Raw genomic sequence first — 21,784 nt, forward strand, 5'->3', positions numbered from 1 at the left:
GTCGTTTATTTCAAGTCTTGCTGGAGTTTTTCATAGCACCATTCGTCTAAATAGTGCTGAGTATTTATCTCACTGACCCCTCTTCTTATCAGTTAGAAAGAAGGCAAATGTTTCCGTTTCACAGATGCTATAACTGTAGTGAACTCTCCAAATTATGAACTTTTCTTTTTTTTTTTTAACTTTTCTAAACATTCTTTAGTTTTATGACAGACAGCTGTAGATATTTAAATCCAAGTTATTTAATCTAGTGTCATCCACCACAGGAGAAAATCATATGCCTTCCTATTGTCTTTCACTACTTAATTATCTAACCAACTTATAGAAAGGGAAAGGTTTTCACCTTATAAATCAGACATTAAAACCAGCACACATTTTCTATTTAATTCTGCATGACAAATATTTTCATTTCGCATTAAATTAATTATTACCATTTTGATGATTACTTGATTTTATAAGTATGCACTGGACTACAGAGAATATAAAGATGAACTTTTCCTATATTCAAGGAGCTTATGATCCAATATTACGCTGCAATCCATTTTCCTCTCCTAACACTCCTGCTAAGGGGTTCGTGACCTGGTTTCATCTTTCTTTAAGAGTTATCACTATTCCCAAACCCTCCGTATTCCAACTATATTAAGATACTCACATTTCCGCAAATCATCCATCTTTTCTAACAACCATGCTTTGGAATGTGGCTATGATTCTTCACCCTAGAATGCTTTTTGAGCTTCTATCATATATAAAACACTATACTAGATGTCCAGTACCAAAAATGCTTTAGACGAAGCTCCCTGCATGGAAATCTGACAAGTGATTCAATGGTAAATATTCTATTTCATAGGTCTGCACAGGACCAAGTCTCTTAAAAAGAATCTAAATAGAAATGAAGGCTTAGGACAAAGCCAAACTATGGTAGGTTTATACTAGAAAGCAGATCTTTGAGAGAAATAAGAGGGCAGGAACTGCTGGTCCTCGAAGGGCTATAGGTGTGTACATAGCTCTTGACCTCTGTCTAACATGGAACTACCAGCTTTGGTCAGCAGGATCCTGGTGTCTACACATCTGTGGTCTGAGAGTACTTCTCAAGGGAAAGAGTGGCATTACTTATTTAATGTCTGTCTTCTTCACTATATTGTAAGCCTGCATGGCATGAATGATGTCTTGTTTGACTACCACTGTGAACCCTGAAGTTAGCTCCTGACACAGAGTAGGCACTCAACACATATTTCATAACTGAATAATAGCCAAAGAATCAAAATGATTCAAATTTAAATCCATTCTAAACAAAGGGTCCAGTATTCATAGAAAGGCATTTTGATGAGAATGTGAGGGTAATTTGGGGAATTGCCAACACTAAAGGTTTGAGCCAGAGTAGTAAGTACCTAATTGGGTATAAGTGGCAGGTCAGTCTCAAGAGAAAGTCAAGACCTAGATTCCCGAGGCTTCATGTGACAGGTCGGGAAATCGGAATTTCATCCCAAGGACATTGCAGTCATTGGAGAACATTAAGCAAGATGTGAGATGATCTGATTGACCCTTTTAAAAGATGATTCTAGAGGAAAGTAGGGACAAGGTTCAAGGCAGGGAGAAGAGTTGGGAGGCTATTATAATAATTTCTGTGGGAAATAGAGGAACTTTTTTAACAATGAGAATACCAATGTAGAGCAGTGAGCAGCACATCTAAGATTTCAGTTTTAGAGGCTGCAAGTTTGGAAGACTATCAGATCAAATCAAATGCTGCCTTGGGTGATTGGCTGCCGTTCACTGAGACGAGAAAGCATAAACCGAGAAGGAGCTTGAGGATGAAAACGTGATGCGTTTCGATTCTGGCCTGTGAGTTGGAGACACCTGTGAGATTTCTAAGAGGAGAAGTCAAGAGGCAGGAGAATATAAACTATGATTGTAAAGGTGCAATTTCTGGGCAGGAGATGTGGAATCGGGAGTCACCAGCATGTAAATGACAGTTGAAATCACAGGCAACATCCAGGGAGAATAGACAGAATGAGAAGAGGAGTTTGAAAAGCAAAGTCAACGTTTAAGGGGAAAGTGAGGAAGAAGGGCCTGCAAAGGATACTGAGAAGAACCACCACTATGGCTTGAGGCAAACATGTAAAGATGAAACATGAATATAGATTTTGCGAATAGTTTTTAGAAAATAGAGCCAAAGAAAACTTTAAAATTAGAGTTAATCTTTTCAGTTCTAACGATAGCTGTGGGAAATACATTTTTTTTTTTTGTATTTTATTTTATTTTTTTAAACATCTTTATTGGGGTATAATTGCTTTACAATGGGGTGTTAGTTTCTGCTTTATAACAAAGTGAATCAGCTATACATATACATATGTTCCCATATGTCTTCCCTCTTGCGTCTCCCTCCCTCCCACTCTCCCCATCCCACCCTTCCAGGCTGTCACAAAGCACCGAGCTAATATCCCTGTGCCTTGCGGCTGCTTCCCCCTAGCTATCTACCTTACTACGTTTGTTAGTGTGTATATGTCCATGACTCTCTCTCGCCCTGTCAAAACTCACCCTTCCCCCTCCCCATATCCTCAAGTCCGTTCTCCAGTAGGTCTGCGTCTTTATTCCTATCTTACCCCTAGGTTCTTCATGACATTTTTTTCCCTTAAATTCCATATATATGTGTTAGCATACGGTATTTGTCTTTTTCTTTCTGACTTACTTCACTCTGTATGACAGACTCTAGGTCTATCCATCTCATTACAAATAGCTCAATTTCATTTCTTTTTAAGGCTGAGTAATATTCCATTGTGTATATGTGCCACATCTTCTTTATCCATTCATCCGATGATGGGCGCTTAGGTTGTTTCCATGTCCTGGCTATTGTAAATAGAGCTGCAATGAACATTTTGGTACATGACTCTTTTTGAATTTTGGTTTTCTCAGGGTATATGCCAAGTAGTGGGATTGCTGGGTCATATGGTAATTCTATTTGTAGTTTTTTAAGGAACCTCCATACTGTTCTCCACAGTGGCTGAACCAATTCACATTCCCACCAGCAGTGCAAGAGTGTCCCCTTTTCTCCACACCCTCTCCAGCATTTATTGTTTCTAGATTTTTTGATGATGGCCATTCTGACTGGTGTGAGATGATATCTCATTGTAGTTTTGATTTGCATTTCTCTAATGATTAATGATGTTGAGCATTCTTTCATGTGTTTGTTGGCATTCTGTATATCTTCTTTGGAGAAATGTCTATTTAGGTCTTCTGCCCATTTTTGGATGGGGTTGTTTGTTTTTTTGTTATTGAGCTGCATGAGCTGCTTGTAAATTTTGGAGATTAATCCTTTGTCAGTTGCTTCATTTGCAAATGTTTTCTCCCATTCTGAGGGTTGTCTTTTGGTCTTGGTTATGGTTTCCTTTGCTGTGCAAAAGCTTTGAAGTTTCATTAGGGCCCATTTGTTTATTTTTGTTTTTATTTCCATTCCTCTAGGAGGTGGGTCAGAAAGGATCTTGCTGTGATTTATGTCATAGAGTGTTCTTCCTATGTTTTCTTCTAAGAGTTTGATAGTTTCTGGCTTTACATTTAGGTCTTTAATCCATTTTGAGCTTATTTTTGTGTATGGTGTTAGGGAGTGATCTAATCTCATACTTTTACATGTACCTGTCCAGTTTTCCCAGCACCATTTATTGAAGAGGCTGTCCTTTCTATGTGGGAAATACATTTAATCACTGAAGAATTACCATTTTTCTCTACAAATTCACAGAACAGTATGGTATGTAAGAATTTTTAGAATTCCTTTTGTAAAATAATGCCTATATTTAAAAACCTAAGCTAAATATACATAGATGTGAATGGTAGAAGAAAAATTAAAAAGTAAGGTTAAAAGAGTATAATCAAGAGATAATTTCTAAAGGTTCATATCTCCATTGATTAACAGGAAACAAGGTTTCTGGGTCAGAGAACAGACAAATTATTTACTTACATGAGAATCTTGGCATTGGATCTCTGTGCTCTAAGCCTCCAGAGGGCGACCGATGAGAGCCAGATGTGCCCTTCACATCCATGAGTTTGTACCACAGGAGAGGAACTGGGAAATGATGCATCTCAGAGCTTATATAGTGCAGCTGTGCCCGCTGCCCATCTTCCCCCTGGAGAAGAAAAGAGAAAGACCTTAACTTTCTAAAGAAAACAAATTCTCTCTGGGGAGGCAAAGGTCCCTTAGAATTATCATTATCCTTAGACTGTAAGCAGATGGCTCCAGGGGAGATATTTCTAAATCTCTCAGGAGGTCTCTGTCTTTAATTTCCAAGACTCATTTGCCATTCAAACATCCTTTAACCCCAATACAATATATTTCTCAGCAAGCCCCGGCCACGCATAGATGTGAACATATTTACATAGCATTGTTTCCCAACAATTACCAGAAGTGCTGGACTCTGAAACGGCCTTGGGTAATTATACTGGGGCAGAAACTAGCATCTCTGATTTGTAAAATGGGAAATGTTCCTCTTATGATTTTGCAAGTTCCAGCTGAAAGCAGTTGCTAAGAAGGGTTCTAAAGTTTAGTAAGCCAAAAGTAGAGCTGGGGTCAGTGACCACGTGACGATGGATTCTACATCCAACTGCCGCAAACTGGCTGTGAGAAGTAGAACAAGGAACAGCATCTCCACCAGATTCAATAACATAGAGGGACCCTTAGAGCTTGAGCAACATGTAATCTCTATGCATTGCCAGCCCCAGCAGCCCCAGACAGACTGTATCACTTTCTCTTCTCTATTCCCACAGCAATTTGTGTTAATCTCTTAGAGCATTTTTATTATAATTAGCTGTCCCTGTCATCCTCACTGGACTATGCATGAATACTTGATGGGATAAAATGTCTCTTGAGCACCTGTTACATGCAGGACATTGTGTTAAATGTGGGGAGAAATTCCAAGAAAACAATTACATCCTTAAGAATGCTTACTGTTTAGTGTTTTGTACATTTTGAGATATGGTCCTAAGCCATATTAAGTAAGAAAGAGAGAAAGAGACAGACAGAGAGGAGAAATATGTAATTAGCCATCAACAGAAGGGTAAATACTCTCTACTAAAATATGTGTGTCTTTCAAGAGAAGTGAAAAAAGGAAGGTGAATGTTATCGTAATCTTTGAAGGAAAAGGTGGCATAATATACCGGGGGAGGGGAGTGGAGAGATTTAGGTGGTGTTTGATACCACAACCTGTCACTCCGATACTCATTATAATGAATAAAAATCTTAAATTAAAAATTTTTTCTGTATCTTCAATCATTAGCTATTTTATGCTGAAGCTATGCATGGGAATGTTCAAGAACGGTTATGAGGATTCAAAAATAGAAAATAATTTCCTTCTAGTTCAAACTTGATTGTTTTAAATTGTCACTCAAGCAGGAGTCTGAGTGTTGAACAAAATCAAGAGCTTGTGATGTATTTTCTCCCCAAGGAGATTTTAAAAATACCATCTATTAGCTTCAAGAGAATTAATTAACATTTGTAAAGGTCTTTGGTATAAAATGCAATATAAAAAGAATGGAAATATTCTGAGAGACTCATACAGAAGTAAATTTCTTTTCCTTACATGATCATTAGGAAAAAAGTGCAATTGTCTAGATGTATTTTTAGTGATATATATGAAGAAGAGAATTTAACTTGTTCAGTTCTTATACAGGTGTAATAATAGATGTTCACAATGTAATATTTCAAAGAGTGTATTTGACCTTTTTTCTTGTAGGGGTACAGATTTACCTCAAGACTACAAGGGATAAATTTCACTGTGCTCTTTATATAGCCCAGTATCAAGATAGTTCAAAGCTGACATTTTAATTAAATCATACTTTTAAAATAATTGCTGGTCAAAGTTTAATGTAGCAAATATTTTTCTCAAATCACATATTTTATCTAATTAGGGAATGTTCAGACAAATATCACACTTTCTACACATGAAATATTAAAAATTAGCAATTCATTGACTGCTAGGATGATTTCCAGTTTAGGTTTTATGTACAGTTAGGATATAACAGATACAAAATATGAATCGTCATACCCACGTTAGTCATTACTATATCCAAGGCAACAGACCACTACTTCCATTCATTTATATGTAATTTGTATCCAGCATGCATTCCTCTAGAATAGGCAAGTGTGTCAAACATAGTAAGCAAAGCCATTGATTTTGTTCAAAATGTAGCAGTTTTCCTTTAAAATGTAGTTTTCTTTGTTATAATTATGAAATTGCCATTTCTTCCCAAGATAAAACAGTCTATCTTTTCCTATGTAACATTTTCCTTTTCTTTTTTAAAAGTCCCATTGGAAAGATCAAGGACAGATGTAATTCACAGATTAGCAAATACTACAAATGACAAGGACAGATCCGGGAGGTCACTTTGACTGAAGCTCAACAATTATAAATTCCTTTAGGAAATTCTTATTTTTCTGTAGATTAGAATTGCTGCCACCATCATGGAGAACATCAGCTTCCTGCCAGTAGGCTGCCGTGGTGCCGAAGCTGTCTGAAAAATCATCCTGTCCCGAGACTGACATATTTCTATGTATGTGTTTGTTTCACATTTTATTCCCCTTTGTCTCTCTTCTCTCCAGTACAGTGCTCTCAATCCACGAGAGTCTTGGGACATGTGGCATCCCACGCTAGTGGCTGAAGCTCTATTTGCTATTGCAAATATATTCAGTTCCCTGCGACTGATCTCACTGTTTACTGCAAATTCTCACCTGGGGCCTCTGCAAATATCTCTGGGAAGAATGCTCCTGGACATTTTGAAGTTTCTATTCATCTACTGCCTTGTGTTGCTAGCATTTGCCAATGGCCTAAATCAATTGTACTTCTATTACGAAGAAACGAAAGGGTTAAGCTGCAAAGGCATACGATGTGAAAAGCAGAATAATGCATTTTCAACGTAAGTCTCGCAGACTTTTTTTTCTATTGGGAACGTTGGGCAGAATATAGAGGGTATTACATTTCGAATTTGAACCGTGACAAGTGGTTGCAAAGAAAAGTTGTGCTTAGTGTGGAAAACAGAAATATCCAGTACATTTATTTTAAGTTTTAGTAAAATGGTCTTTTCTTTTTAAATGACCTCCTATAAAAGACAGTTTATGTATACTGTTTCAAAATGTGGAATAGAAAGAAACTTGTGCCTAGTGATAGCTTACAAGCACAGTAAGAGATAGAATATATGGAAAACCAATCATGGAAGAAAATCCAAATGCTTTTCAATCTTTCCTTAGGTGTTTTCCAGATACTAAAGTTCCCTCACATGTCTCTTTTATTCTCGGGTTCCCTACGCAAAAATCTGAGCATGGAGAAATAGTCCAAAATAGAGACCTCAGGCTAACCTAAGCCATGATTATGATGTACATATAACCCTCTGTGCCCTTACAGCTGAGGAGTATCAGGTCTTGTTCGGTGTCAAGCTCTGGTAATTCTCACAGTCGGGCATGCCGACAGCCCAGGTTCATGGCCACGGTGTTTCGTGCTCACACAGTTCTGATAGAAAACCCCTCTACTTGCCTGTGTCCATTTCCTTCCCACTATGATAAACAGTGAATTGGCAGCTGAATTAAGAAGCGAGGTGATTTTCCTCTCCACAGTAACCACGTGTGTGAACACATAGTGATTGTGTAGATGACTCTGAAAGTCGGCTGGCCGTTCATCAGCCCTTCTAGAACTTTATGAAATCTGAGAGAGTACAGTAGTTCCTCCAGAGGGAGGAAATCAATAACGCCCTGTAAACTAAATCACTTTTGGTTAAAATAATCTTGTTAACTCAATTCTGTATCTGTTTTCCCTTTGATCCCAGTATTTAAAACCCATTTAACTTCATTAACATCTGATTATTTGCACGTAAGTTTTCATCAGAATCTTAGCTGCCTCAAATCCATTCAGAAATCGATTTGATACAAACCATGAATCATAAAGAAAACAAAAAGTCATCTCAGCTTCTCCTTGTCACTCTATCCCTTGCTCCAGCCCCTTTATTCTCCTGGACTTGAGCAGTTCTCCAGCCCGACCAGTTCACCCAGCCTTGTCATCTTCCTCATGCTCTTTTCTCACCCAGTTCAGGAGGGATTCAGTGAAATCCCTTGCAGCAATAGCCTGGTGAGGAATAGCCTTGGATTGTGTCTCAGTTTTGATATCAGAACTTGCCTTTCTCCACTCGCTCGTGATCCTTGACTTGGCAATTTGCTCCTGGCAACGGGGACTAGGGATGCACAGTAGTAGATCCCACCAACCTCCCCCTTCTTAGACTCAAATTCTGCCTCTAACAAAGTTCCTGGATGGTGCCTGTCTGCTGACTGGCCTCCTGGATTTCTGATGGACAGCCATGTGGCATGCTCCATCTTTCACAACCCCCTCGTTACTTTGTACTATGTGCCCTGGTGCAACTACTTGCCAAGACCGCCCTGTTGACATTTGTGGTCACACCCTTCTGATCATGCTTTGTCTTCCAGAGAACTTCCACAGGGCCCCTAGAACTGAGTTCCCTCCTCAGGTCTTCTTTAATTCAGGGAACAGCTCAGGTTCCAAGCCCCAACCCCTTCTCAGACATATGATTCATCTGTCGTTAACAAGGTTCTATCTAACCCCATCCTAATTTATGATGCGTGAGATTCTCAGGAATCCCCTTGTCCTGTTACTGGTTTTGTGGTAAATGCTGACATATTGTGAGCTAATTTTAACATCTGTCTCAAAAGAATATGGCTAGAGAATCTGATGCAAAATATTTAATATAAATTTTATTCTAAAAGCAAACACGTTGAATTGCTTGGATTATGTATTCTTTTAGTGTATCCTTACCAATGGTTTTCTCTATTACCATGAAAAGCAACAGATAACTGCATATCACTCCAATATTATGGGTCCAAATCATTCAGTGCAAATAAACCAGGTGTTCTACTTGAATTCTCTTCCAGATAATGGAATGTAAACCTGCAAGCAACAAATTGTTTTTGTTCAAAGTTACTCACAAAGAGTAACTGCTAGTACGACTTGTTGCTTGCAGTTATATCTTCTTCTTTTTATAACTCTGTAACTTGCACAAATTTCAACCTTTTCTTTTTATTACCCCATCTCATGTCTTCCCTATGAAAATTAAAAAAAAATTAATGTAAAGTACCTAATACAGTGCTTGTCATATAATGTGATAAAAGATGTTATCCACTGCACTTCTTTTTATTAGTAGTAGTATCTAGTGTTTCCTTACCTGTCTTCACATGGCTCCTCCCTATAACTCCTTCCAGCCTGGGCACAAATGTCTGCTGAAACTCTGAGCTCTGTTTCTCATTGGCTGCTACTCCTGTCTCTCTCCTTCCTCTCATCCAAGCAACCCTGAAAAGAAGCCTAAACAAGATACCTTGTTGTTGCTCTAGAAAATAGCTGGAGGCTCCATATCACTACTATCAATGGACGTTTATCTCTTTGTATCCTATTTAAACTGTATAATTTGACCCTGTTTAACACCTTCATTTTTAAAATCTTGCCCTCCTTTACTTTTAATATTACTATGTTTTAATACTTTATCTCTTACTTTTCTAATCTTTCTCCTGGTTCTCTAATAATTATATTTCAGTGATTGCTTTTAAATAGAGATCTGCCTTAGTAACTATCCTCTGGCCCTGTTCCAATATCTCTGTGAAAACTCATCTGATGGATTTGGCCCTATCCAAGATGTCTAAGAGATGACTCCTATATTCAATTTATATCACTAGCATCGGCCTCTCTCCCCAAGATCTGTAAGTCCAACTGTCTTTTGAATGCCTCTCCATGCAAATCTCCTAAACATTTAAACCCAATCAGAGAAAACTCATCAGAGTCTCTTTCACAACTTTTTAAATTCCTCCTCCTCCAATCCCTTTCTTAGTCAATGCTGCCACAACCCATTCAGATACTTAAATCAAAAACTTGTGTTTTATACGAGATCCCTCTTTCCCCGCACCCCCTCCACGTGCAGTCAGTCAATAAATGTCTACTACGGCTCTTTATTGTCTCGGGGCCATCCTCCCTTGCTCGCTGACCCTGCCTAAATCTAAGGCCCTCTACCCCTGGTCCCTGCCTTCCTTGATACGTCTTGCATCCTGTTGCCTGAATGATCTTTCTAAGCCAAAATCTTGACACTCCTCTATTTAAAATACCTAAATGGTTTCTCGTTCCTTATTGGATACAGTCAAATTTCTTAGCTTGACATACCAGGTCCTTCAATGATCTGCCCCTTGCTTGCTTTTTTAGCTTCATCTTTCTCCATTCCCCAATAACACTTTATTCTTCAGCATTTTCTAATAGGTTATCAATCCCTAAATATGTCTTATTCTTCTCTCATCCCAGAATGCTCTTGTTCTGCCCTCTCACTTGGAAAAGTTCGATTTTGTGTCCCAAAACTTATCTCAGATGTACCTTTTCCAAGATGCCTTCCTGATCCCTTCCTGACTGTGAGCTCCCAGTGGGAACAGACTGTGATCTGTCTTCTATGGCTCTCTGTGCATTTTCCCACCAGCAAGTGGACACTTCTTCCTGCCCCTTTAATGCTTCCAGGTTGTTTTCTCTTTGACATGGGAAGAACTACATGTTACTAAAAGAAACCAAATATTTAATCACTGAAATTATTCTGCATAGAATTTTAAACCAATAGTCTCTGGGTAAGGGGCTGTCTTATGAATACAGAGGCATGGACCTTGTGATAGATATTTTCTCATTAAGAAAATGCCTTTTATGTTGATTGGAGCTGTATTTCTGATAATTGAAACTGGCCAGCTGAAGTCGTACTTTGTTTTACTATTCTTAATTCCTTATAAACTCAGAATAAAACAGTCAGATCTCTTGTATTAACTTATGTTTCCTCATCGATTTCATCTCAAAGGATAGAGGAAAACACAACTGTGAAATACATGACCTTTTTACCTGTTCTCTTTCTGTAGTTGTAAGTATTTAACTGGGGAATAAGCTCATTTTTAAAAGTAGAAATTGAAAAATAGCCTCAAGAAACAAGAGACATCTTTAGGATGGCAACGCTGTAGAAGTTGCAGGTCTTAGTCTCTAACCAAGATTCTATGCAAAGTGTGATTTAATTAAGGGTGCCATTATCCTGGAAAGCTCTCTGTCCTTATCTTTCCATAGAATTAGGGAAATAGTTGCCACATAACGTTAATCTAAAATGTGATACAGCTAATGCTAACAGCCCTTCAATCTGTGGGCAATGTTGTTATCAATAATTATGAAAACAGTTTTAGAAACAATGGCTTTGAAATATTAACATATTGATTTTTTAAGCCATGTAATAAAAGAATAATTAGCTAAGAAAAGAAACACCAGTGTCTTGATAACAGGGTCTTGATTCATCTAAAAGTAAATATATTTTGGTTAAGTGGAACTATTCTGAAAATCTTACTTCTGATTCATTCAGCTGAAAAAATGAAAAGAAAATAAAAATAAGAATGAAATTCAGAGTTAATCATAAAATGTCATCTTGTTTTGAATTTTCTTATTTTCAAATTTTAATTAAATATGCAAATAAATGTTTTGCCAAAGGGTCTGCTAATATCCTAATGATAGGTATTTCTTATTTAGGTAGAAGAAAATCAGAATTATTCAACCATAACAATCCATTTACTCTACATCACTTTTTTATTTGAACATTTAGAAAAGTAACTGTTATGGGATTTATGTGGCAACATTTTATATAATTTATTATATCACTCATGTAACTTCTCCTCTCTCTCTGAACTGCTATTGAGGTCAGGGAAAAACCAGTTGAATTATATTTGTATATTCACAGTGAGAATATACACTATTTAGAAAGGAAGAACAAAATCATTTCACATTGAATCCAATGACACTGTCATTAATCTTAGAAATTCTCCCTAAAGCTACTGAAAATAAAGAACTCATGGCCTTGGGTCAAATTTACTTTTTTTCTGAGAAAGTTTTCAAAGAATACCTTCTAGTGACCTTTGTCTGAGGCCAATGAATTATATTAAACTTTCCCTGATATTGTTAGAATCTGACATCTGGTTGTCCTTTAAGAATATATGGTGATTATCTTTGATAAAGGAGGCAGGGATGTACAGTGGAGAAAGGACAGCAGGTGAACTCTTCACAAAGTACATCCCTGCCGGCAAGTCAAGGTCTGATTGAGGTTGATCACATTGAAACCTTTATGATAATTTGCCCCATTGAGAGTTGAACAGCCCTAGCAAAATAATTCAGTAAAGAAACCATTACATTTCATATTCTATAACTAAAATTTTATTATACAATTAAAAATATGAAATGGCTTACTTAAAAAAAAACCAATTAATTTAAGAAAAGAAATCCTGAACACCAATTAAGGCATCCTTAGTTAGATTCTCCTTGTCATACTGATCAGAAATTCATGGATTGTTTTAAGTAACAGGAGTTTGGTATAAGAATCCAGCCCTTTGATTCTCTGAGCAAGGGTTGATCTTAGCAAGGACAGAGCCTAGAGCAAGACCTGGCTTCGAGAAGAGCAGCAGTTGATGTAGAGCTGGACCATGGGACTTTTTTCCTCTGAGAACCGATATCAATATGACTTAGCTACTCCATGTGTATTCTCTTCAAGGTTTACTTATTATCTGGCTTATTTATTCTCAATTCTCCGTTTCTTAGCTTGTGCTGTCTCAAACCTTTGGCTTCTCATAATTCCAGTGATCCTAATTCTACATCATAACTCCTGTCATTTCAGTACTTTTTAACAACTACCTCGTTCTCTAAGGTAAACTTTCACAGAGAGGAAATCTGATAGTCTAAGCTCATCTTTTCACATCAGGTCATACCACTGTCCACTGGCCTCATATGAATTTGCTCTCCTTGGGGCACTTGACCACTGAAATCCCACCTCCTTAGTCGTCATGCCACGTATAAGATACTTTGTGCTTTTGTTTTCACAACATAATTTAAATATAGTATTTTTTAAACCATTTCTCAAAGAATATAAGAGTTCCATTGTCTTTTTATTACATTAAGGTGTTATAATGGTCCTACTGAAACAATTCTTCATTTGGGTTCAGACACTCTTCATCTTATTCCATTTTTGGAGTAAGTTAAGTAATGAAGAAAATGTTCCCTGATATATAAAAAATAGCAAATCTTATTATCTGAGCATTCTGAGACATTTTGTCATCATACAGGATTCACTCTGCAATTTTAATTGTAAATGTGGAAATCCATAATGATAACATTATTTTTAATCCTTCTATAATCAAAAAGGAAAATCAGGTAAAAGAACTTACATTTTTTAAAGACTAAGCCTGCAGATTTATTATTTATTAACTGTCACTCGGTGCCCTGGGACACAGGTTTGCAAACTTGTTATGAAAAGGACAGGTAGTAAATATTTTAGGCTTTGTGGGCCGTATGTTCTGTGTTGCAACTACTCACTGCTGCCATTGTAACACAAAAGAAACCATAGACAGTGTATAAGTGAACTGGCATGGTTGTATTTCAATAAAACTTTATGTGCGTTGAAATATGAATTTATATAATTTTCACATGTCACAAAATATCACTCTTCTTTTTTTCTTTCCGACCCTTTGAAAAAGTAAAAACCATTCTTAACTCAATGACTATACAAAAACATGCTGTGGGTCCGATTTGTCGTCACTGGCCAGGAAACTAAATAGTTTTCAAAGCTTTTGAGAAAATTAAGTACACATTTGTGCTAGTATAAGGAAACAATTTTCTTTAATTTTTTAATTAAGTTTACTTTTAAATTAATCAACTATAACCTCATAGTAATCATGTTCTATCATTCTATCTTATTGTATAATGGTTCTATTAATGTAGCCATTAATGTCATTTTATCTTTATTCTAGGTTATTTGAGACACTCCAGTCCCTGTTTTGGTCAATATTTGGGCTCATCAACTTATATGTGACCAATGTCAAAGCACAGCATGAATTCACCGAGTTTGTTGGTGCCACCATGTTTGGGACGTACAACATCATCTCTCTGGTTGTCCTACTTAACATGTTAATAGCTATGATGAATAATTCTTACCAACTTATTGCTGTAAGTTGAGTAACTTGCCCCCTAGAATGTGTCGTTCCTAGCTATACTCCATCCTATTACCATAGGAAATACAATCTATAATTGCTATTGATGAGACGAACCAGAATTATAATGTAAATGGTTAATTTGGTATTTCTAAGCACTATTACCCTACTTGGCTACATACTATTTTAGTTTTTTCATATTACAGATGATTATACTAAATCTATCCTACCAGGCAGTCACTGGCTGTGTCAAACAGTAGGTGAGGTATGGATTATGAACAGGCAACTCATCTCTATGAAGTGCCCTTTGGGTTTTACATTGTCTCTGACCATCTAATCTACAATCTTGATATAAGCAAACTCATGCTAGCTTGGCAAAATACAAGAGCTAGCCCAGAGAGGAGTCACAGTGAAAAAGGACAGGATTTTCAGTTTCTTAAAGCCCAGACAAAAGTCAGAGAGGAGTAACCCTGAATGCTGTAGCAGAATATACAGTACCATATGTGTTTATTTGAGACTCTAGAATCCAAACAACTTAGCTTATTTATTCATTCATTCATTCAATAAATTCTTATTAAATGCTTACTCTGTTGCCAGGTACTGTCCTAAGAACTAGAAATATGGCAATGAACAAGAACGGCGAAGTCCTTTATCCCCTACAACTTGCTTACTAGTGATCTGTGTCTATGGCCATTAGCAATAGTGACAAAGCAAACCCATACTGGAATGAAATATATTTCTTAAGTCTTTCTTATGTATACTTTAGACAAGTAGCTTTTTATAAGAATCATTACAGGCTGCCCATTTACTCCATAAATAACTGCAATTATATTGCATCTTTGGATCTATTGCTAATCCTCTGGGGTATTATTATTGTTATTTTGAGAAGCGGCACTCCTAATTTTAATTATACTGTCTTTATGGAAGCAAGACACCTGTCACAGATGAAAAGCTGCATGAAACATAAGAAGAAATGATTTTTATTTACTGATTCCAAGACTAGAGTATTCCCACTAAATATACTTAGGTCCTAGGAGTTGCGGGTGAATATCTGAGTTTGTGGAACTTCACTTAAGCATCTCACAAATCTTCAACTTTTTAGATAGTCCATAAATATATATGTATATTTGTTTCAGAAGTCCTGTGTTCCTGTAGTCAACACATTTGCTAAATGTGGATTCTGTTTTCCAGACCACCCTTCCAAAAATATTAGAAAGCCTCTAATTATCAAGCTATATACAGAGAAATTGTATATACAATTTGGATCCTATAAAACATTAAATGTATCAATTTCATCAAGAAGAGAACGTTATTCAGGAACCGTGTAATATTTTCTTTTTGCTCCTGTGTGGGGTGTGTCTTTCTAGGTGACTTGTAGAAATGAGAACGATCTTCAAATTTCTATTCTTGTTTAGCCCAAACTCTAAAGCTACTTGAGAGGAGAGCAGGCACTGAGCACCTGAGACAGGTGTACCCCCAACATCCTGCATGTGATGCCTCCTTGGAGCATGAACATGCCAAGTATTTGATTTTCACCTGTGCCACAATAGCAAAATTTACCCTGAGGTCTCTCTCTTTTTGTCCTGCTACCCTTCATTCAGAGCTCTAGGATAAAGCATGAAAGAAGAAGAAAATGTAACAGTTGAAAGGCAAAAGCGATCATGCAGACCATGTTCAAAGCCTTCTTCTCACTCTTTTGTTCATAGATCAAATGTTTATTGCGCACCTAGTATATGCCAGACATACGCTTGATTTTAGGGATACCCAGAATAACGAAGTCCCTGCCCTCGAGAAAAAATAATATAGGATGGACAAAAATTCAATAAATAATTTCAATATTGAGAAAAGGAATCGGAGAATGTGATAAAAGCACAGAAAAGAGGACTGTAACATGGGCTGGGGAGAGGAGACAGCTGAGATAGATGAGAGTCAGGGCTGGCTCCTAAGAGAGGAAATACCTAAGCTAAGCTTTAAACATTAACTAAGAGTTAGAAGATGGGTAGCAGAGGTGATTATAGTTATCACCAGCCTGGAACTTTTTTTTTTTTGCAGTACGCGGCCCTCTCACTGCTGTGGCCTCTCCCGTTGCGGAGCACAGGCTCCGGATGCGCAGGCTCAGCGGCCATGGCTCACGGGCCCAGCCGCTCCGCGGCATGTGGGATCTTCCCGGACCGGGGCACGAACCCGTGTCCCCTGCATCGGCAGGCGGACTCTCAACCACTGCGCCACCAGGGAAGCCCCAGCCGGGAACTTTTCACCTTCATTTTTTCTAACCACTGTAGATGTTGTTATAGACCCTTTCAGAATCCCAAAGGAAGAGTCTGCTTTGTGACAGCAGTAAGAGAACATACTGAGGTCAGGATAATCCTCAACTTGTGACTCCCTGAGAATGAGAAAGAGCAGAAGCTACGCACAGGCCAACACTTCACCTGCGGGGCTGCCTTTTTATTACTTGAAGCTAATTCTACTCAGTCCCATTCTCCGTGGCGGCAGCAAACAACATCTGCTTTCCTTCATTAATGCAGAATCTATAAGCCTGTTTAGGAAGAAAGATAGGGAAGGAAGTAGAAATGGGAGAGGAGAGACAAGGGGAAGCTGTAGCTTCTGTACGTCCATCTATCGATCGTTTGCTAAGCAAAAATGAAGACCATGCATTTTCTAGATACAGTGACTTGTGTTGAAAGCACGAGCTGTCCAGCGTCTAGACTAAAATCCATATTATTCAGAGGAGAATGTATAAACAACATATGCATTCATCAGCACACAGCAATTTAGGAAGATTAGAATGAAGTATACTCTGATTTCTCCTACTCTAAAACTCGAGTTTTTTTATAATATTAATGGGTTAAAATGAAGTATTTTGAATTTGTATGTATGCCTAGTTTCTACCACCTCCTACTTCCCAGATTTTCTGCTTAAATAAGATTTGTGGCTAATTTAAGAAGAGACTGGCTGCCCCATATCTAATTGCCACAAATGTTCCTTAGTTTTTCCAGGAGATTCAAACAACACAGAATTATTAATAAATAATTAGGGGGAATGCCTCAGGCTTGTGGGCAACCCCTAGCCATACTCTCACCTGGTACCATTTGGCCAAGGTTACGTGAGGGTTCAGTGCTGTGTCAGATACCCTACTGTACATTTCTTAGAGGAACTTCTCTCTGAGTTTATGCCTGTTGCCTAAAGGTGGACAAGGTTATTCGAATGGAAACATACCAAGTAAGACTTTTACTGGAAACGCCAGAAGTATGAGCCATGGGCACCTACCTAGGCAGGGTTTCAAGGCCTTTGGTAAGACCTAAAGCCCTGCTTGTGGCCAGAATCTAATGAAACTGAGCTAATGTAAGCCTACAGTGCAGTAAATGAAGAGTCATCTTCAAGTCATAACTAATCTCTGCAGTCTCTTTAACATGGATTTATTGTAAATGTCTGTTTCCTGCAAGTGGGAAGGATGAAAACTGACAAGAGAGTTGTGACTCCTTTCCAGGCTAAGCCACTGTCTGAATTTAGGTGACCATCTCTGGGAGTCAGTGTTGTTTTTACAGGCAATTTAATTAACGTTCCAAGAGCCACTCAGAGTCAGGTTACAGGCTCTCTGTGAGGTTCATCTCACCTTATTAATTAAGAAACCTGTCAGCACTTGTCGTGTTTTCCTGTTCAGGACCATGCAGATATAGAATGGAAATTTGCTCGGACAAAGCTTTGGATGAGTTATTTTGAAGAAGGAGGTACCCTGCCTACTCCCTTCAATGTCATCCCAAGCCCCAAGTCTCTCTGGTACCTGATCAAATGGATATGGACACACCTGTGCAAGAAAAAGATGAGAAGAAAGCCAGAAAGTTTTGGAACAATAGGGGTAAGGACAGAGCATGTTGGTATTACTGTTTGTTTGGGTTTTTTTAAATGTGTGCTTGGGTATGTTTGTATTCCTTATTGAATACATTGGCATTTTATTCTTTTTGTTCTCACTGGGTGCATTCGGTGCACACTTATTGCACAGCTACTGCGTCTAAGAAACCGCCTGCTTAACCATGGTTAACTATGGTTTCACAAACCCATTTCCTCCACTGAGGGCGGTCACTGTTAGTTTAATAGGAACCACACTGTACACAGGCCTCTCCAAACCCACTAGTCAAGGCTTGGAGAACTAGTACATTCTCTCTTAGAACCTTAATTTCTAGCTCTATTCAGAATTATAACCTGTGGCATGACTGACTCATTGTCTGTTTCTGTCTCTGGATTGTAAGGGAAAGGTTCTGTTTCAGATACCTCACATTCTTAGCGCCTAACCTAGGCCCCTGCACAGAGCGGAGAATGCTTGATAAAAATCTCTCAATTCAGTGATTGAACAAATATTATAACTTGAAAATGCTGTGCCATATCCAAGTGCAGTGATTTCAGAATATGTTCAATTGTTCAACATTTTGCTTCTAACTCCCAGTTATACTAAATGCCAAGAAGTTGTGTTTGTAAAAACTATTAGGACTGTTCAGAGCCATGCCCCTGTTATACTGGAAGATTATACTTCCCTGGGACATTTCTTTCATATTGCAAAGCAAGAGTTCAAGCAACTCCAACAGAAAAGGCATGGATTTAAGGCTTTGTTCCAGCCAAACCACTGACCTGTCATTCTTCATTTCTTTCTCACTCAATTTCCTAATTTTCAAAGTTCTCATGTTTTAGAAATTAATACCCTAACATTCATTAGTCACTTGGACCTTCTCAGAGAAATTGCTTTGGAAGTATTCTAATATGCCTTTATATTAGAATCAAGTAATATCAGTTATTTAATTACAAATTAATTCATTTTTCATTTTATTTAACTTAGTTTATGACTGTTAGTTATGCCCTTAGTGATTCTTCTTTTTCATTAATTTCATTGCCCACCAGGCACTGTTATCAGATGGGGCTTTCTCTCCTGAAAGTGGCATTGATTGTTCCGTCATCTCTGTAACAATTCGAATTCTAAAGAGAAATTGACTGGCAAGGGAGTATAGCAAACAGAGTGTAGTTAGGAGAGGCAGTTATATTCTTTCCTAGAAACCGTCACTCCATGAACTTGGAAACTGGGTGTCTATCTGATCTTAGAAATGGAAGTCAGATTATGGTGAAGCCTTACCTTGCAATCCTCCTATTAATTTACAGAGTTTATCACTGACCTTACAGCAAAATTATTGTACTCCAAGTGTCTTATTTTCCTCTTAAAAAATAAGTTCAATTTATTAAAAAAATATGTTCATAAAATAAATATAATGATTTGGGTTTAATAAGCAATTACTGTACATTTTCCACATGCCAGGAGCTGAGCTAGGAATTAGAGGTGGGAGGAGATATACGAAGGCATGGTTTCCATCCTTGAGGGTATTGTTTTTAACGTGGGGGACACAGATATGACAACATCTTACTATAATACATGTTACATGACATATTTAACATTACCGTATAGTTATAGGCAAGAGGCCATGAGAACGGTGTGAGAATTAATTCATGTTTTCCTTGAGATAAATGGGAAAAGATTGCAGAGATGCCGAACTCTGGCTTACTCCCTTCCATATCACAATATACTCGTCCTTTCTCTCATCTTATTCTTAAATTCATAAGAAATTTATTTTATCAATCCTTGAAGAGATATTAATTATTAGTACTATCTTATTATGCTTTCTCTCATAGGAGTATTTCAATTGAAAAAGAGTTTCTGGGCACCCAGATAAAAGCCACACGCAAAAGAAATTTGTCTTTAATATTTTAATTTTAGGCAATAGCAGAAGGAATCTTGGGTTTTAAGATGCCATGGAACTTGTAAAAAAAATATAGGGCCCTGCTCTAATATTTTAAGAGCGCCATCTGTGCTGCCACTAAAATAATGGAGGACCACTCTAAGAATTTGACTTCCAACTCTCTCTCCCGTCCCCCAGAATCCTCCCACTGTTGACATATTTTTAGGAGTATATTACCATCATTTCTTACATGCAAAGAGGAGCTTAACATTGACTTGGGCTTTCCTATGAAAACAGTAATTCAAAGGGTAAATGGTATAACTTAAAGAGCTTTCTTTTCTATACATTCCTGGTCAGAAAAACAAGTTTCTTTTTAATGTCTCTGTCTCTAAATTTGAATATTTTGATACAAGCTGGTGCACAGAAAGGTAATTCACAATTAATTGTGACCTCAAATCACTCCTTCTTCCCTAGCCATATAAATTTTACTAACCTTTGGTAATGGATATTTTTATGCTTTGGGAATTTATGACAAACTAAATCAATATCGTGAGTCACCTCTCTCTTCTCCATTCTCTTCCTACTCTCAATCCTGCCTCTTCTCTGCCAGTGGAGGCTTGGGTAAAGCACCAACCTAATCAAACTCAGTGCTGTACATTTACCTTTTACCTAGACTGCATTTCCAGAATGAGAAGGACATATTGTGGTATGCATACCCTTACTTGAGTTTTATACATTTAGGTTTTAGATGGAAATAAATAATATGTATTATTTGCAAAGAAAAATGTAAGGTAAATAAAAAGTAAATTAAGAAGAAGTTTGTAATATTAATGGAGGAGTTAAATGAGAAAATAATTCCAAAAGTGAGTGCTGTGAATTCATTTCAATTTGGTGAATCGACCTGATAGTTCATCGTGTAGACAGATGAAGACAAGGAGACAGACACACATCCATTAACTGAAAGGTGACTTTGAAGTACCACTGGCAGTCACTTTGTATAACGAAGGCACGGCTTAGAAGATGCCATGACACTTCAAAGGGACCTTAGAAATCATTTAGCTCAACTATTTCCTTTAAAAAAGAGCTTGTTTACCTTGTGCAGTGTTTTAGGTGACAGAGCTGGGGAAAAACTTGGGTCTTTTGTTTCCCCATCCCATGTGCGTTTCATTGCCCTCTCTTGTTTCCCTGAAAACTCTGATGACCTTGCAAAGATACCCTCCATGTAGTGTGTCCACCTGTTGATTTTTCTCAACAGCTTTTGCAGATTCCACCACTGTTTTCCGCTGCCTCTTAGATTCCTGTATCCCAAAGCCCTTGTTTAACAGGCTGGCCTACCTTCTGCTCTCATTCCAACTTGCTTCACATTTGTGAAGAAGAAAATTAAAGCTGACCTGGAGGTAGAGTTTATACCTTCTTGGAGGCATTTTCTCTAAACCTTCCCACTTGTGCTTCACATACTCTTGTCACCAGCACCTGCCTGAATGTTACCCTGTTGATCCCTCCCTGCAAAGCTGAAGCCAGTGCTCTCAGGGTTACTGATTGGCCACAGTCTGGGAGCCCAACATTGGTGATCTTATCTTGTGATTTATGGATAATAACTGATACGACTAGCTCTGAAAACTCATTAACTTTTTTTTTTTTTTAAACTTTGGACTTCCTTTTATGGGTGACTGGGAATTCCAGGTAAATTAAGTTTTCCTTTGGAACGCTTTATGGGAGAAGGCAGAAATGAAGCAGAAATGCTTTATTGAAACAACACTTTTATTGCGGGAGCAAGCCCATGATGGAGAGATGCCTTGTTTCTGCGAAATCATGAAAATCCCACCAAAGAGGCAGCATATTGAAAGTACAATCATAAAATAAGCAACATTTTATAGCCTTCTGGTTTTTTATATTACTTGTAGAATTTAAACACATTTTATCAGCAAATACTCTTCTCAGTATTAAAACAGTGGTTCTCAAACTTTAGTGTGTCTTACAATCATCAGGAATTTCCATTTTAACAAGCACTTCCAGCCTGTAACTTTAATTAGAAATTCCTGTTAAAAAAAAGCATTGGTATCTA

General features: G+C 37.7%; 1 protein-coding gene across 6 annotated transcripts in view; it reads left to right on the top strand.

Moving 5' to 3' along the window:
• The window catches only part of TRPC4 (transient receptor potential cation channel subfamily C member 4), a 117,498-nt gene that overhangs the window by 86,383 nt on the left and 9,331 nt on the right, over positions 1-21,784 (top strand). For 4 of the 6 annotated variants that reach the window (XM_024755468.1, XM_024755470.1, XM_024755471.1 and 1 more), the window contains 3 exons: positions 6,581-6,894; positions 13,823-14,018; positions 17,664-17,858. In XM_024755468.1, coding sequence (XP_024611236.1) covers positions 6,581-6,894; positions 13,823-14,018; positions 17,664-17,858 — 705 coding nt within the window. Of the gene's footprint in view, positions 1-6,580; positions 6,895-13,822; positions 14,019-17,663; positions 17,874-21,784 lie in introns of all 6 variants that reach the window. The other 2 variants (XM_024755469.1, XM_024755472.1) reach the window with 2 other exon arrangements.

Source organism: Neophocaena asiaeorientalis, unplaced genomic scaffold, assembly GCF_003031525.2.
Source record: "Neophocaena asiaeorientalis asiaeorientalis breed wild unplaced genomic scaffold, Neophocaena_asiaeorientalis_V1.1 scaffold59, whole genome shotgun sequence".
In the NCBI taxonomy this organism is placed as follows: Eukaryota; Metazoa; Chordata; class Mammalia; order Artiodactyla; family Phocoenidae; genus Neophocaena; species Neophocaena asiaeorientalis.